Raw genomic sequence first — 14649 nt, forward strand, 5'->3', positions numbered from 1 at the left:
AAGAGCTAGGTTTCTAAGATGGGTGGGTGTAGAATGAACACAAAAGTGAATTATCTTTATGGAAGAAATATTGATTTAAAGAGGATTGATTGATTGGTTGGTTGATTTGATTTGATATGATTTGATTTTGGTGTCAACCAAACTTCAGACCAACTCTGGGCAGCTGAATAAGGATTGCATTGCAAAACATAAATAGTGAAAAGGTAGACAGGAAGATTGGATGGAGTTGATATGTTTCTCAAAAAGAATTAGGTGACAAGTTTAAAGAACAAAAAGTGGTTTATAATTTGGTATATGGGCATGCTGGAAGCAAGAACAGTTTGGAAAGATAGAAAAAGATAGAGAAATATAGCAAATGGCATTGTATAAAGTAGATTTGAGTGTTTTTCTTTTCTCTTTTGTTTAATTTCTTTTGGTTCCTACTTTTTATGGTATTTATATAGCAGACATGTCAAACACAAGGCCCGGGGGCCGGATCCGGCCCGCAAAGTGGTTTCATGTGGCCCGCGAAGCCATCCTGGAAACAGTGAGGGAACGGCCCCCACTGCCTTGGCCCTGGCCCAGAGACCCTCCTTCTGCCAGAGACCCTCAGATCTGTTCCACTCCTGCCCATGCCCCCATAGGCACCCTTGATGCGAACGATGTAGAACTGGCCACGCCCACCCAGTAGGCCATACGCACTCTAGCCACGCCCACCCAGTAGGCCACACCCACCCTGGCCCCCTGAGGGCGACCGCAATGCTGATGCGGCCCTCAATGAAATTGAGTTTGACACCCCTGTTATATAGGATTGCTTATTTCAAAAGATAATTGTGTGATGTGAATCTGTGTATCTGTTGCATCATGGTTTACATTCATAAAATTCAATGTACAGAGGCTGTTCTTATAGAGGCAGGAAAGATGGACATACTGTATAGATGGGAGTGGTGTCAGCACTGTCTGGATTTATTTCCTTAATGCATTCTGACTAGAATTCTCACAGTATAATTTGAAGATGGAGGAGTTTGTTCCAGTTCCCCATTACTTGTGTTAATATTTTTGGGTAGAGAATAGTAGTGACATTTTCAACTTAAGAATTTAAATCAAGTTCTATGTATATGTATATCATATTGTTAATACTGACATCAATATTAATTAGTGTTATTGTTTTCAATTTTTTTAAAATAAAAGAATAAATTAAATGACTGGCTTGCACTAATAGAGAATAAAAAAACAGAAATTGCAAAGCTCCAGGAAAGAGAAAAAATCCTCTATGCCACTTTTCAAGCATCCTTGGGAGAAAATAACAAGTTTGCTGCATTCCTTAGTAAAGTCCTCAAGAAGAAGATCAAGCGTGTTAAGAAGAAAGAAGTGGAAGGTGAAGGAGGTAAATCAGAAGCGTAGTTTCTTGATTATCTTTTTACTTTTTAGAAAGTTCCATATAACAGTGCAGATGAAAGTAAACACTTTCACCTAGTAATTCTTCTGTGTGTCGAAGTTATTAAGAAAAAGCATCTGTACTGTTTTTATAGAGAAAAGTTAGATAAATTATAGTAATGCTATTGTTTTAACATTACTTTTTATGATTATTTTCTCTTACACAAATCCACTGACACATATCACTAATAGAAATTAATATAATCCTTGATATACCATATTGTGCCTGTGCATCCTGATACTGTATATGTTTTGCTTCCAACTCCCTGTAAAATGAAAGCATATTTTTAATAAGTAGCATGTAAAAAGAAAGCAAATGAAAGAAAGTAGCATGTAAAAAGAAAGCAAATGACAAACAAGAATTTGTTACGTATTGTTTTTTGTTTTCCAGTTCTTGATAATATTCCCCATGTTTTTGAACTTTTCTTAGCTGAAAATCAAACTATAATCAATAGATTAGGTAAAGGTAAAGGTTCCCCCGCACATGCGTGCTAGTCGTTTCCAACTCTGGGGGGCGGTGCTCATCTCCGTTTCAAAGCCGAAGAGCCAGCGCTTGTCCGAGGACATCTCCGTGGTCATGTGGCTGGCATGACTAGACGCCAAAGGCGCATGGAACGCTGTTACCTTCCCACCATAGTGGTCCCTATTTTTCTACTTGCATTTTTACGTGCTTTCAAACTGCTAGGTTGGCAGAAGCTGGGACGAGTAACAGGCGCTCACTCTGCTACGCGGCACTCGGGGTTTGACCCTCCAAACTGCCGACCTTTTGATTGACAAACTCCTAACCCACTGAGCCACCGCGTCCCTTATCAATAGATTAGATTCTGTTAATTTTCTGTGTCATGGTCACATTGTTTCATTCCAGATGAAGATGAAGAAAGTGAAGAAGAGAGTGAAGAGGAGTCTAGTTTAGAGAGTGACGAAGAGGAATCAGGATCTGAGGATGAAGTCTTTGATGACACTGTTTGTCCAAAAAGTAAGTAGGGCAATCCCTTCTGCAAATCAGTAACTTCATACAACATTTGGAAACAATAAAATACTTTTCTCAACAACAGAAACTTCAACTTTTAAATGTATTGTCAAAATGTGCTTGTGTATCCGGAGAACATAACATTCCCAAAGTTTAGCTTCATTCATCTTTACCTTTGCCATACAGATTACATCCCTACTTGCTGACTGTAGATTTGTTGTGCTGATACAGTTGATAAAGATTCTGAATCATTCATAATTTCATTTTTTAATGTGTGCCAGTGTGTTCACAGAAAAAAGTAACAATAAAGGTTATCCTATCCTACTGTACCCTACCCTACTCTACCTCTTCTCTTTCTCCTTCTCCTTCTCCTTCTCCTTCTCCTTCTCCTTCTCTTTCTCTTTCTCTTTCTCTTTCTCTTTCTCTTTCTCTTTCTTCTCTTCTCTTCTCATCTTATCTCATCTCATCTCATCTTATCTTATTAATGCTGAACAAGTAGCAAGCTATCTGTGACATGAAATCTTGATGGCTTTTCCTATGCCAAATAGGAATAGTACTGAAGAGCCCCTGGGAAGAATTCCATATTGTTATAGATTTTATTCAAAATGATATCAGGGTAGAACCCCCTTTGAGTACAAATTCGAACTAAGTCTTTTGCTGCCATCTTGCGATTTCAATCAATAACATCTTATAAACAGAAATCTCCATAATGAGAGCTAAGGATAGCCAGAGCCTGAGGTATTATTTATTTCAAAACCATTATTCTATAGAATAATTTTTATGTATAAATCATGGAGAAAACTTAAAAATTTTCTCTGTGACATTCTACTATGATTTGCATTTACAATAGTATTCTTCAATCTTCATAGATATAGGGTCACCCAACAATAGTGAAATACTGTAGTATAATTTTGGGGATTCTCACTATTGTTTTGGTCCCAGGGAAAGTTCACTAGGATCATTTTTACCATAAACCAATATTTTTAACCTTGGCAACCCTGAAGATGTGTAGATTTCAACTCCCAGAATTCCCAGTATATTGACATTTTCAATATGACTTCTCCCTCTCTTTCCCTTTGCTCTCTCCAGCTATCTTTTATTGTTATCATTCTGTTATATAATAATAGCAATAAAGTTGATGATTATTATTATTGCTGAAATTTGCAAATAAATTAATAGATGAAAAAAGAATAGATCGGTGAAGAAAATAATTTCTGTCCTTTGATTGCTTTCTTTTTCATATATTACCCAACGTGGATATTTATTATATTTATTTATTTGCAATATCTTTAAGCTCTGAGCAATGTACAAAAGGGAAAGAAAAAGCAATCAACACAGAACAAAACACACACTAAGGCAGAATATGCATGGTCAGCTAGAACTAACAGTGTGATTTTCTTTGCCTTGTAATACAAGGCCAACTTGGAAATAAACCTCCGTTTGGTTATTAATAACAGACACTCGCTGATACAGAACTTTTATTATACACATTAGAAAACTACAACATTACATTACTTTTCGACATAATCGCCATTCAAATTGAGGCACTTATCATAATGTCTTACAAGTTTTGAAATTCCTTAGTAGTAGTTGCTCGGCACCAAATCTGGGTTATGGGGGGGGGGTTGATCATAAACATCCCAACAGAACTGCTTCAAAAGTTCTTGCGTGTGTCTAGCGGTGTGCAGGCGAGCATTATCGTGAACCAATACCACACTGGAAGTGATGCCATAGAAAATCTCACCAAATGTGAAGATACCAAAGGAGTAATGCTAGTGAAGTTCATGGGGCATGGTTCGACCATCAATTCAGAAGTCTACTGTGAAACGTTACAAAAGCTCAGACGAGCCATCCATAACAAGCGTCGAGGCATGCTGACTTCCGGTGTGGTGTTGGTTCACGATAATGCTTGCCTGCACACCGGTAGACACACTCAAGAACGTTTGAAGCAGTTCCATTGGGATGTTTATGATCACCCCCCCCCCCATAGCCCAGATTTGGCGCCGAGCAACTGCCGCTAAGGAATTTCAAAACTTGTAAGTTGTTATGACAAGTGCCTCAATCTGAATGGTGATTATATCGAAAGGTAATGTAATATAGTAGTTTTCTAATGTGTATAATAAAAGCTCTGTATCTGTGAGTGTCTGTCATTGATAACCAAATGGAGGTTTCTTTCCAAATTGCCCTCATATGTTAGGAGAAAGGGCATTATTAGTAATTCTGCTACTTTATAAGTACAATGTTCCAGGGCACAGGTGTTCAAACATGGCCCTTTTATAACTTGTGGACTTCAACTCCCAGAATTCCTCAGCCAGTGTGCCTGGCTGAGGAATTCTGGGAGTTGAAGTACACAAGTCATAAAAGGGCCAAGTTTGAAGACCCTTGTTCCAGGGCATGGTGCCACTATAGAGAAAGTTTATTGCCTGATCCAAGTTCCATGTGCTTTCTGGGGAGGAGGGATTTGAGCAGCTCAGCCTAGGATATTCAGACTTGGCAAAATCAACTTTGGCAAGGCAGTACACAATGTAACTCAATGCTTTGCCGCATAGGGCTTTGCCACATATGGCTAGAGGAACAAAATAAACAGCACAAAAAGAAAAGAAGATTATTGCTAACCATGCACTGATGTCAAAATTAGAATTATCATGCAGTAGCTGGATTGTTTTGTTAGCAGTTTGACCCCTGCATTCTATATTAATCGAAGCTTGCAATGTGTGATGGGGAGACATTAGTTATCGTTACCAAGGCATTTGTGGTGCAGGTAGGAATGCAACTAAGGATCCGCCATAGGCAGCTACATTTTTCTAACAGGACCTATGAATCCATGAGCCCCTCCCCCTTCAAGTTGTGAATCAACACCTTATGGAGGACTGTGGGATCCCTGGTGATGTCTGAGCTTGGATGGTTCCTTGCAGATGTTTCATTGCCAAACTAGGTAATCACTGGTGATTTTACCTAGTTTGGTAATGAAACATCTGCAAGAAAACAACCAAGCTCAGAGAGCACCAAGGATCCCCTAGTTCAAAACCTTGAGCTACAAATATTCTCTCCTATTGATATTGAGGATTTGATTTTATACTTTTAGTGGGCAGAGTTCTCTAAACAGAAGAGCACAGAAAGAGGTGAAGGTTGACCCAGTATTGGGTCTTTTCAATTCTTCCAGTATCTTCCCACAATTAGTATGTTCTGCTTTCTTCTTTTTCATAATACTTCCATTCCCAAACCATCACAGCCTTTGCAATTAGCTTTGATTGTTGCTTTTTCTACTCCCACTCTACCATTTTTGCTCAGCCCCACACTATCACTTTTTCTTCCCTTCCTAATCCTAACAAATTGCTATTTCACGAAGAATCACCAAGGCAATTTACCAGCTAAGATTTCAGGAATTTCCAAATCCACTCTTCCTGGCTGAGGGAATTTCACAGTTTCATTGCTTTATCACTTCTCTTGGTACTTTTATTTCAGAGCAGGAACTCTAAAACTTATGATTAAAGTAATATTGATGATCCTAATGGCTGGCATTTGTGCAGTTCAAAAATATGCATATTTATTTAAAAGTGTATTCCAGAATGTTGTTGTTGTTAGCTGCGAAGTCGTGTCCGACCCATCGCGACCCTATGGACAACATTCCTCCAGGCCTTCCTGTCCTCTACCATCTTCTGGAGTCCATTTAAGCTCACGCCTACTGCTTCAGTGACTCCATCCAGCCACCTCATTCTCTGTCGTCCCCTTCTTCTATTGCCCTCGATCTTTCCCAGCATTAGGCTCTTCTCCAGTGAGTCCTTCCTTCTCATTAGGTGGCCAAAGTACTTGAGTTTTAGCTTCAGGATCTGGCCTTCTAAAGAGCAGTCAGGATTGATCTCCTCTAGGACTGACCGGTTTGATCGCCTTGCGGTCCAAGGGACTCGCAGGAGTCTTCTCCAGCACCACAGTTCAAAGGCCTCAATTCTTTGGCGCTCAGCCTTTCTTATGGTCCAACTTTCACTGCCATACATTGCAACTGGGAAGACCATAGCCTTGACTATACGCACTTTTGTTGACAGGGTGATGTCTCTGCTTTTTAGTGTGCTGTCTAGATTTGCCATGGCTTTCCTCCCCAGGAGCAAGCGTCTTTTAATTTCTTGGCTACAGTCCCCATCTGCAGTGATCTTGGAGCCCAGGAAAATAAAATCTGTCACTACCTCCATTTCTTCCCCATCTATTTGCCAGGAATTGAGAGGGCCAGATGCCATGATCTTGGTTTTCTTAATGTTAAGTTTCAACCCAAGTTTTGCACTCTCCTTCTTCACCTGCAACAAGAGGCTCTTTAGTTCTTCTTCACTTTCTGCCATTAGAGTGGTATCATCTGCGTATCTTAGGTTGTTGATATTTCTTCCGGCAATCTTAATTCCAGCTTTTGATTCATCTAGCCCTGCCTTTCTCATGATGTGCTCTGCATATAAGTTAAATAGGCAGGGCGACAGTATACAGCCTTGCCGGACTCCTTTCCCAATTTTGAACCAATCAGTGGTTCCGTGTCCAGTTCTCACTGTTGCTTCTTGGCCCGCATATAGGTTTCTCAAGAGACAAATAAGATGGTCTGGTACTCCCATCTCTTTAAGAACTTGCCACAGTTTGTTATGATCCACACAATCAAAGGCTTTAGCATAGTCAATGAAGCAGAAGTAGATGTTTTTCTGGAACTCCCTAGCTTTCTCCATGATCCAGCGTATGTTGGCAATTTGATCTCTAGTTCCTCTGCCTCTTCGAAATCCTGCCTGCACTTCTGGTAGTTCTCGATCCACATACTGCTGAAGTCTAGCTTGTAGGATTTTAAGCATGACTTTACTAGCATGAGAAATGAGTGCAATGGTGCGATAGTTTGAACATTCTTTGGCACTGCCTTTCTTTGGAATTGGAATGTAAACTGATCTTTTCCAATCCTGTGGCCATTGTTGAGTTTTCCAAATTTGCTGGCAAATTGAGTGTAGCACTTTTACTGCATTGTCTTTTAAGATTTTGAATAGCTCAGCTGGAATACTGTCACTTCCACTAGCTTTGTTGTTGCTCAGCTTATCTAAGGCCCACTTCACTTCACATTCTAGGATGTCTGGCTCGAGGTCAGTGACCACCTCATTGTGATTATCAGGGACGTTAAGCTCATTCTTGTATAGTTCTTCTGTGTAATTTTGCCACCTCTTCTTAATCTCTTCTGCCTCTGTTAGGTCCCTGCCATTTTGGTCCTTTATCATGCCCATTTTTGCATTAAACGTTCCCTTCATTTCTCCAATTTTCTTGAAAAGATCTCTGGTCCTCCCTATTCTATTGTTTTCTTCTATTTCTTTGCACTGTTCATTTAAGAAGGCATTCTTATCTCTTCTAGCTATTCTCTGGAATTCTGCATTCAATTGGGTGTATCTTTCTTTTTCTCCCTTGCCTTTCGCTTCCCTCCTTTTCTCAGCTATTTGCAAAGCTTCCTCAGACAGCCATTTTGCTTTCTTGCATTTTTTTTTCTTTGGGATGGTTTTGGTTGCTACCTCTTGTACAATGTCGCGAACCTCTGTCCATAGTTCTTCAGGCACTCTGTCTATCAGATCTAATTCCTTAAATCTATTTGTCACCTCTACTGTATATTCAACAGGGTTATGATTTAATTCATACCTGAGTGGCCTAGTGCTTTTCCCTACTTTCTTCAGTTTAAGCCTAAACTTTGCAAGGAGAAGCTCATGGTCTGAGCCACAGTCAGCTCCTGGTCTTGTTTTTACTGACTGTATAGAGCTTCTCCATCTTTGGCTGCAGAGCATATAGTCAATCTGATTTCTGTGTTGACCATCTGGTGATGTCCATGTGTAGAGCCGTCTCTTGGGTTGTTGGAAAAGAGTGTTTGCTATGACCATCGTATTCTCTTGACAGAATTCTATCAGCCTGTGCCCTGCTTCATTTTGCACTCCAAGGCCAAACTTGCCTGTTATTCCAGTTATCTTTTGGCTTCCTACTTTAGCATTCGAATCCCCCATGATGATAAGAGCATCATTTTTTGGTGTTACTTCTATAAGGTGCTGTAGTGCTTCATAGAACTGGTCAATTTCATCCTCTTCAGCACTGGTGGTTGGGGCATAGACTTGGACTACTGTGATATTGAATGGTTTGCCTTGGATTCGAACTGAGATCATTCTGTCATTTTGAGGATTGTATCTCAGTATTGCTTTTCCTACTCTTTTATTGACTATGAAGGCTACTCCATTTCTTCTGAAGGATTCTTGCCCACAGTAGTATACCTGATGGTCATCTGAATTAAATTCACCCATTCCTGTCCATTTTAGTTCGCTGATACCTAAGATGTCAATGTTCAGTCTTGTCATCTCTTGTTTGACCACGTCCAGTTTTCCTTGATTCATGGATCTTACATTCCAGGTTCCTATGGAGAAAAAATCTTTACAGCATCGGACTTTCCTTTCACCACCAGACACATCCACAGCTGAGCGTCCTTTCGGCTTTGGCCCAGTCGCTTCATTCTTTCTGGCGCTACTAGTACTAGCCCTCTGCTCTTCCCCAGTAGCATATTGGACGCCTTCCGACCTGAGGGGCTCATCTTCCAGCGTCATATCGTTTTGCCTTTTGGTACTGTCCATAAGGTTTTCATGGCAAAGATACTGGAGTGGGTTGCCATTTCCTCCTCCAGTGGATCACGTTTTGTCAGAACTCTCTGCTATGACCTGTCCGTCTTGGGTGGCCCTGCACGGCATAGCTCATAGCTTCATTGAATTACGCAAGCCCCTTCGCCACAACAAGGCAGTAATCCATGAAGGGGATTCCAGAATGTATGGAAGTATTTATAGTAGGACAGTTCTGAATAACTATGCAGCTTAGCGCTTTAAGCTGTCTAATTCTTAGATTCCTGTTTTAAAAAACTGAACCTCAAACTAAGTTAAAATTGTAGCAGTTATTAAACTTGAATTCTTTCTTATGTCAGATTGTGATGAGGCCCTCTTTGAGAACACACTGCAGCTTCGAGAGAAACGACTAGATATTGAAGAGGCTTTAGTGGAGGAGAAAAAAGCTATTGAAAATGCCAGGAAAGAATATGAAGCACTGACAAAGAAGGTACAATGGCCTTTTTCAATTGTGACTTGTCCCCTAGCTAGTAATACATTCCTGAAAGCCCACATTTACTGTTTACTTGGATGTGGGTTAGAATATTAAGGCTGAAACAGTTACTTTATTGAAGCAATAATTCTATAAAACCCTGGACAAATTTTGGATTAATTATTCTACTCCTTAAAGTTTGGAATCATCATCTGAAATAAAAGATGAGATGTCCTGTTATCCTATTAAGGTTATTGTTGATATGTTTATTGCCTCAATTAACTTTTCTTAATATGGACTATATTAGAAATATAGTAAACATCCACTTGGGCTACGTGACCACATGCCTGTTTCTAGTCAGGAAATGTTTCTAGTCTGAAAACAAAAGTAACATGAAGAGACTTGTTTTGGATATTGCTACTACCGGGGAGAGAAAGGAGCTTTAATTGTATCTTGGGAGCAGGGGACATGTTGCTTGATAATATTCTTTGCTTTGCGGATACTATCGTTCCATTATTTCCTCAGCTAAAAATCTGACAAAAAGAAAAACTAGTCTTCCTATAAGCAGAAAAATAATGGTTCACTTCCTCCTATTTTACCTTGATGTAATAAATCATTTTGTGATGATCATTGTTTTGTAACATGGCTATTTCTTAACAGGTGAAAGTAGTAGCAACCAGCTTAGATGCTGCAGAATGGGAACTTGAGGCCTTTCAGAGAGAAAAGCAGCAGAGGCTGAATGAGCTGCATGTGGTAGTCCCTCTAAAACTTCACCAGGTGATGACTCAGATAGATTTTACTGCTGCTGATTGGAATTTTGACAGATTCTTGTTTTTGTATATGTTGGTTTGTAATTTTTTCCTTTATTGCTACCGGTATACATCTGAAGCATTTTTCAATCCATCTTCATAACTTCTATTTGAAATATTGGACAGAATTATTCCAAAGGTTCTTTTTCAAAAGGCACCTTTTGGAAAAACCTTGTTTTTCCTTGAAGGCATTTCACTTTTCATCCAAGAAGCTTCTTCAATAATTAAATAACGGAAAATAACAGAATTATTTTGTTTCTCTAGACTCACTGTGCACCTAGAAGCATATGGACAGCTCTTGGACACTCTTGTAGAAAATCAGTGAGAATTAGCAAAGCAATACAGAGCTCTCCAGATTTATGTGCATTCTACTTTTATTTGCAGGTGGAATATATATCGAATGGAGAAATTCCCTCTGACCTCTCACAGTCTTTGGTATTTACCAATCTATCTTTAGTGACTTTGCAGCAAAGAATTATGACTTTGCAGGAAGAGAAATTAGAACAGAGGTCCCTTTATAAGAAGGCCCGGGAACAGCATAAACAACTAATTCGAGACAGAAGAGAAATAGCACATAAGATTGAGCGTGAGTTGCTAACTTTTAAGTTAATTAGTATGTAAAGACTTTGCATAGATGATGAACTATTATTTCCTGCAAGTGTAGTATATACTCTGGCTGTTTTCTAGAAATGTAGATGTTCATACAAAAGATGGAAATATCTTACAACACTGCTTCTACAATACAATCTTAGATATTGAACCACTAAAGCAAACTTACCATTAGGAAGGTTAGATAGCAAATACTAGCAATATTTAATTAGTGATGCTAAGAAGACATTGGTGCACAGTGCTATGTATCCTCTGAACCACCTTGCACTTTCTAATTAAGCATGTCAATTTCACTTATCACAATTATTTTGTTTTTGTTTTTAAAAAATTACTTAGATCTAATATGAGTTTAGCTGATCTTATACTGACTACTCTCTAAAGGAATGAAAGATGTTGGGTTATATTGTTTCCCCTCAAATTCTCAGCCCAACTTAACTCTCTCATCAAACTTGCTGATCTCACTTTTTCAAAGTAAGATAAAGCTGTTTGTCTGGTTCAATTTCCATATAAGGCTCAGGAAAAGAAGCCATTTTGTACTTTGCCTCAGACAGTAAAATGGAATGGCACATAGTAAGTTGTGAGATTCTTTCCTACTTTTACAGTGAGAACTAAACATTGTTTTAGGCATGATATGTAAGTGTGCATCCTTGCTGTATTTATTGAAAATGTAATATTGGGCTTCGGTATTTCAAGACACTATCATTTAAAATGTTGTTTAAAAGATGGAAAACAATGTACAAATGGCTTCAATCTAAAGCTTCCATCTTTTAGAACTGGAAGAGAAATGCAATCAGCTGATGATGATGAAATTTGGCCGGATTGTAGACTTGGAAGCGCTTCAGACTCTTTCTGTTAATACAAACCTGGAAGAACTCAGGATGAAAGTAATGGAGAAAGAGCGAGTTCAAGCCATGGCATTAAAAAAATGGGAGGTATGATTTGATATTGAAGCAATATTATGAATCAGCCTTTGAAAGTATCAGGTTGATTGGCTTTGGGAAAAGTTTCAGGCATGGTTAAAAATGGAGTCAGAAAAGAGTTCATTCTTCATTAAACCAGATACTGTATTTCATACAATTTATTTTCTCCTTTTGTAGAGTTTATGTGCAAGGTTGGAAACAATAGCAGTATTTTTAATGGTGAACTATTGGCTCAGAGAAGTCATTAGAACTGATAATAGGAAAGTGAGAGACAAAAATATATACCTCATGAATAGAAACTTTGAGAAATGTTTATTTTTTGCCTTTTGAACTTAAATGATCTTATGCTTTATTTCTAGTTTTCTAAAAAGGAAACAGTTTGGTATACTCAGTAAGGCAGACTTGGGTATTTTATGGCCCCTGGGCCACATCCGGCCCTTTGCTTGTCCCTGTCTGGTTGTGTGAGGTCGATCAGAAATTAGAAATCAAGTGTACTGTAGAGGGCTGGAGAGGAAGGAGAGACAGGTCCAGCTCTGCACCAGTAGCATGAATTCTGGCTAGTCATACATATGACACTCAATATAATACTTAAGGTAAAGGTAAAGGTTCCCCCGCACATGCGTGCTAGTCATTTTCCGACTCTAGGGGCCGGTGCTCATCTCCGTTTCAAAGCTGAAGAGCCAGCGCTTGTCCGAGGACTTTTCCGTGGTCACGTGGCCGGCATGACTAGACGCCAAAGGTGCACGGAACGCTGTTACCTTCCCACCGTAGTGGTCCCTATTTTTCTACTTGCATTTTTACGTTCTTTCGAACTGCTAGGTTGGCAGAAGCTGGGACGAGTAACAGGCGCTCACTCTGCTATGCAGCACTCGGGATTTGACCCGCCAAACTGCCGATCTTCTGATCGACAAGCTCAGCGTCCTAACCCACTGAGCCACCGCGTCCCTTATATAATACTTAGTCTTCCCATATTTCTCCTGATTTATTTGACTATGTATCTGTAATGATTTATTACAGTTTATTTCAAAAGATAAATTCCTTAAAATGTCAGGAAAGTCAAAGCCTCTGACCTTTGCCCTGTTGCCAAAGTCACGTGATTGCTTAACTCCGATGTTGACTTCATTGTAATTTGCAAGTATTAACACTGTTTTTGAGTGGGTGGTACATTTTCAGATCGCTACCTAACCAGTACTGATTGAGTTCTCAGTTAATACTAAATTAGTTGTTATGATAAGTGAGCCCTCAAGTGGAAATACAAGCTATGAATGCAATTATTAATAAATTCACTGATATCCTGGCTCTCTTCCAGGATAAAATCCTTGAGATGCGTCAGCAGCAGATGACGGTAACAAAAGAAAATACTGCTAAACTAAAGGAAATGAATGCATTTTGCATTGAAAAGATGAAACTTGAAGCTAAATTGGATGCACTGCAGAATAATTTGGTATGTGTTACTTTGTTTAGAGATTGATAAGACGAAAGCATTTTCTTTTATTTTTTAAGGTTTCTATGGTGATTGTAACAAGAGGTTGACCATTATTTGTTATTCTGTATATGCGGCTCCTATCCAAGTTTCTCAAATTGATCTACGACCTTTATTGTATATAAAACCACAGTTCTACCACCATAATTAAGATATTTAATCCAGTTATACATTGCACTTTTTATTTAGGTTGCAAGCAGACAAAAGCATAATTTTCATCAAGCCAAAAAGGGGATAGTATACTTGGATTGTTTTGTTGTGAAGAGTGTGAATTTAACAATGTGAAATTATAGCTGGCCATTCTTTAGCTGGTATTGGCCTTCATTTGCACTCAGTTCTTCCAAAGAACCTATCATGTTATACTGTATTGGCATAATATATGTGTGGATCCAAGCCATATAGCTTTTTGTAACTGACAGATGGAAATTTTGTCAATGTGCATATTTTCTAAGTGCCATCCAAGGAGTTTTGGTACGGCATCCAGTATGCCAATAACCCTTTGGACCACTATGACCAGTTTATGGCATAAATTAGTATTAATTATTGTTAATTATAGTCATTATTATAATGGTTATAATTATGGTTATTAGATAATTAAAATGGTTATTAGATAATTAAAATAATTGTTTTATTAATATATAATTATTATTATCTACAATTATTTATTATAGTTATTCACACAGTCAACCAGATGTTTACACTGAATTGGAAATTTTTGTTCATCTAATCAAGTAATTTCTCAAGACCTGCAATAGAGGGATTTTGTTAATATTAAAGATAACATTGCCGATTATAAGCTGTTCCAAGCTGCCTTTTGCAATTGACTAATGCTAATCTTGTCAATGCCAGTGATGTTCTAGTGGTGCCCCAAATATTTTGGAAGTGCATCCAAGGCACCTACTGGTAGTCACAACCATAAATGAGCCTGACAATTTCAATTATAAGGGATGATGGTTGTAAAGCGGATCATCTACCTGATTTAATGAACTTTTTTTTTGTTTTGCAGCAGGGCCATTAAGTGAATCCATTGTTAGCTATGAGCTGTTTTTTGCTGAAAACTGGAAGTAAATGGCACTTTCAGGCAAAAATACTATAAATTGTACTCATGTCTGTGAACACTGAAAATAGCCCTAAGTGTAGGCTGGTTGCCAAGCACTCAAAATCTGGTCATGTGAATGTTGGGGAGGGGCAGCCATTGGAACTTCAGAACTGGGTCACAAGTATCTTTTGCAGGAGGGTGTATGTTGGAACTTTGAATAATCATTAAGCATCTAGTTATAATTTAAGGACTACTTGTATTATTATTGGTACAATTTTGCTTTCTTTTGCCACAGTTGTTCTACTTTTATTTGCAGGTCTTTATAATTTGTGATATTG

The 14649-nt window shown here is 38.7% G+C and overlaps 1 protein-coding gene across 1 annotated transcript in view; it reads left to right on the forward strand.

Annotated features, from left to right (window-relative positions):
- CFAP44 (cilia and flagella associated protein 44) overlaps positions 1–14649 on the forward strand; it is a gene marked incomplete at its 5' end in the record, with an annotated part of 66738 nt that overhangs the window by 47534 nt on the left and 4555 nt on the right. Inside the window, 7 exons of the mRNA XM_081327726.1 lie at positions 1171–1366; positions 2282–2392; positions 9339–9469; positions 10112–10228; positions 10645–10846; positions 11641–11801; positions 13099–13233. Of these exons, the coding sequence (XP_081183852.1) occupies positions 1171–1366; positions 2282–2392; positions 9339–9469; positions 10112–10228; positions 10645–10846; positions 11641–11801; positions 13099–13233 (1053 nt within the window). The remainder of the gene's footprint in view (positions 1–1170; positions 1367–2281; positions 2393–9338; positions 9470–10111; positions 10229–10644; positions 10847–11640; positions 11802–13098; positions 13234–14649) is intronic.

The sequence above is a fragment of the Vipera berus genome (assembly GCF_964194415.1).
Source record: "Vipera berus genome assembly, chromosome: 4".
NCBI classification, from domain to species: Eukaryota; Metazoa; Chordata; class Lepidosauria; order Squamata; family Viperidae; genus Vipera; species Vipera berus.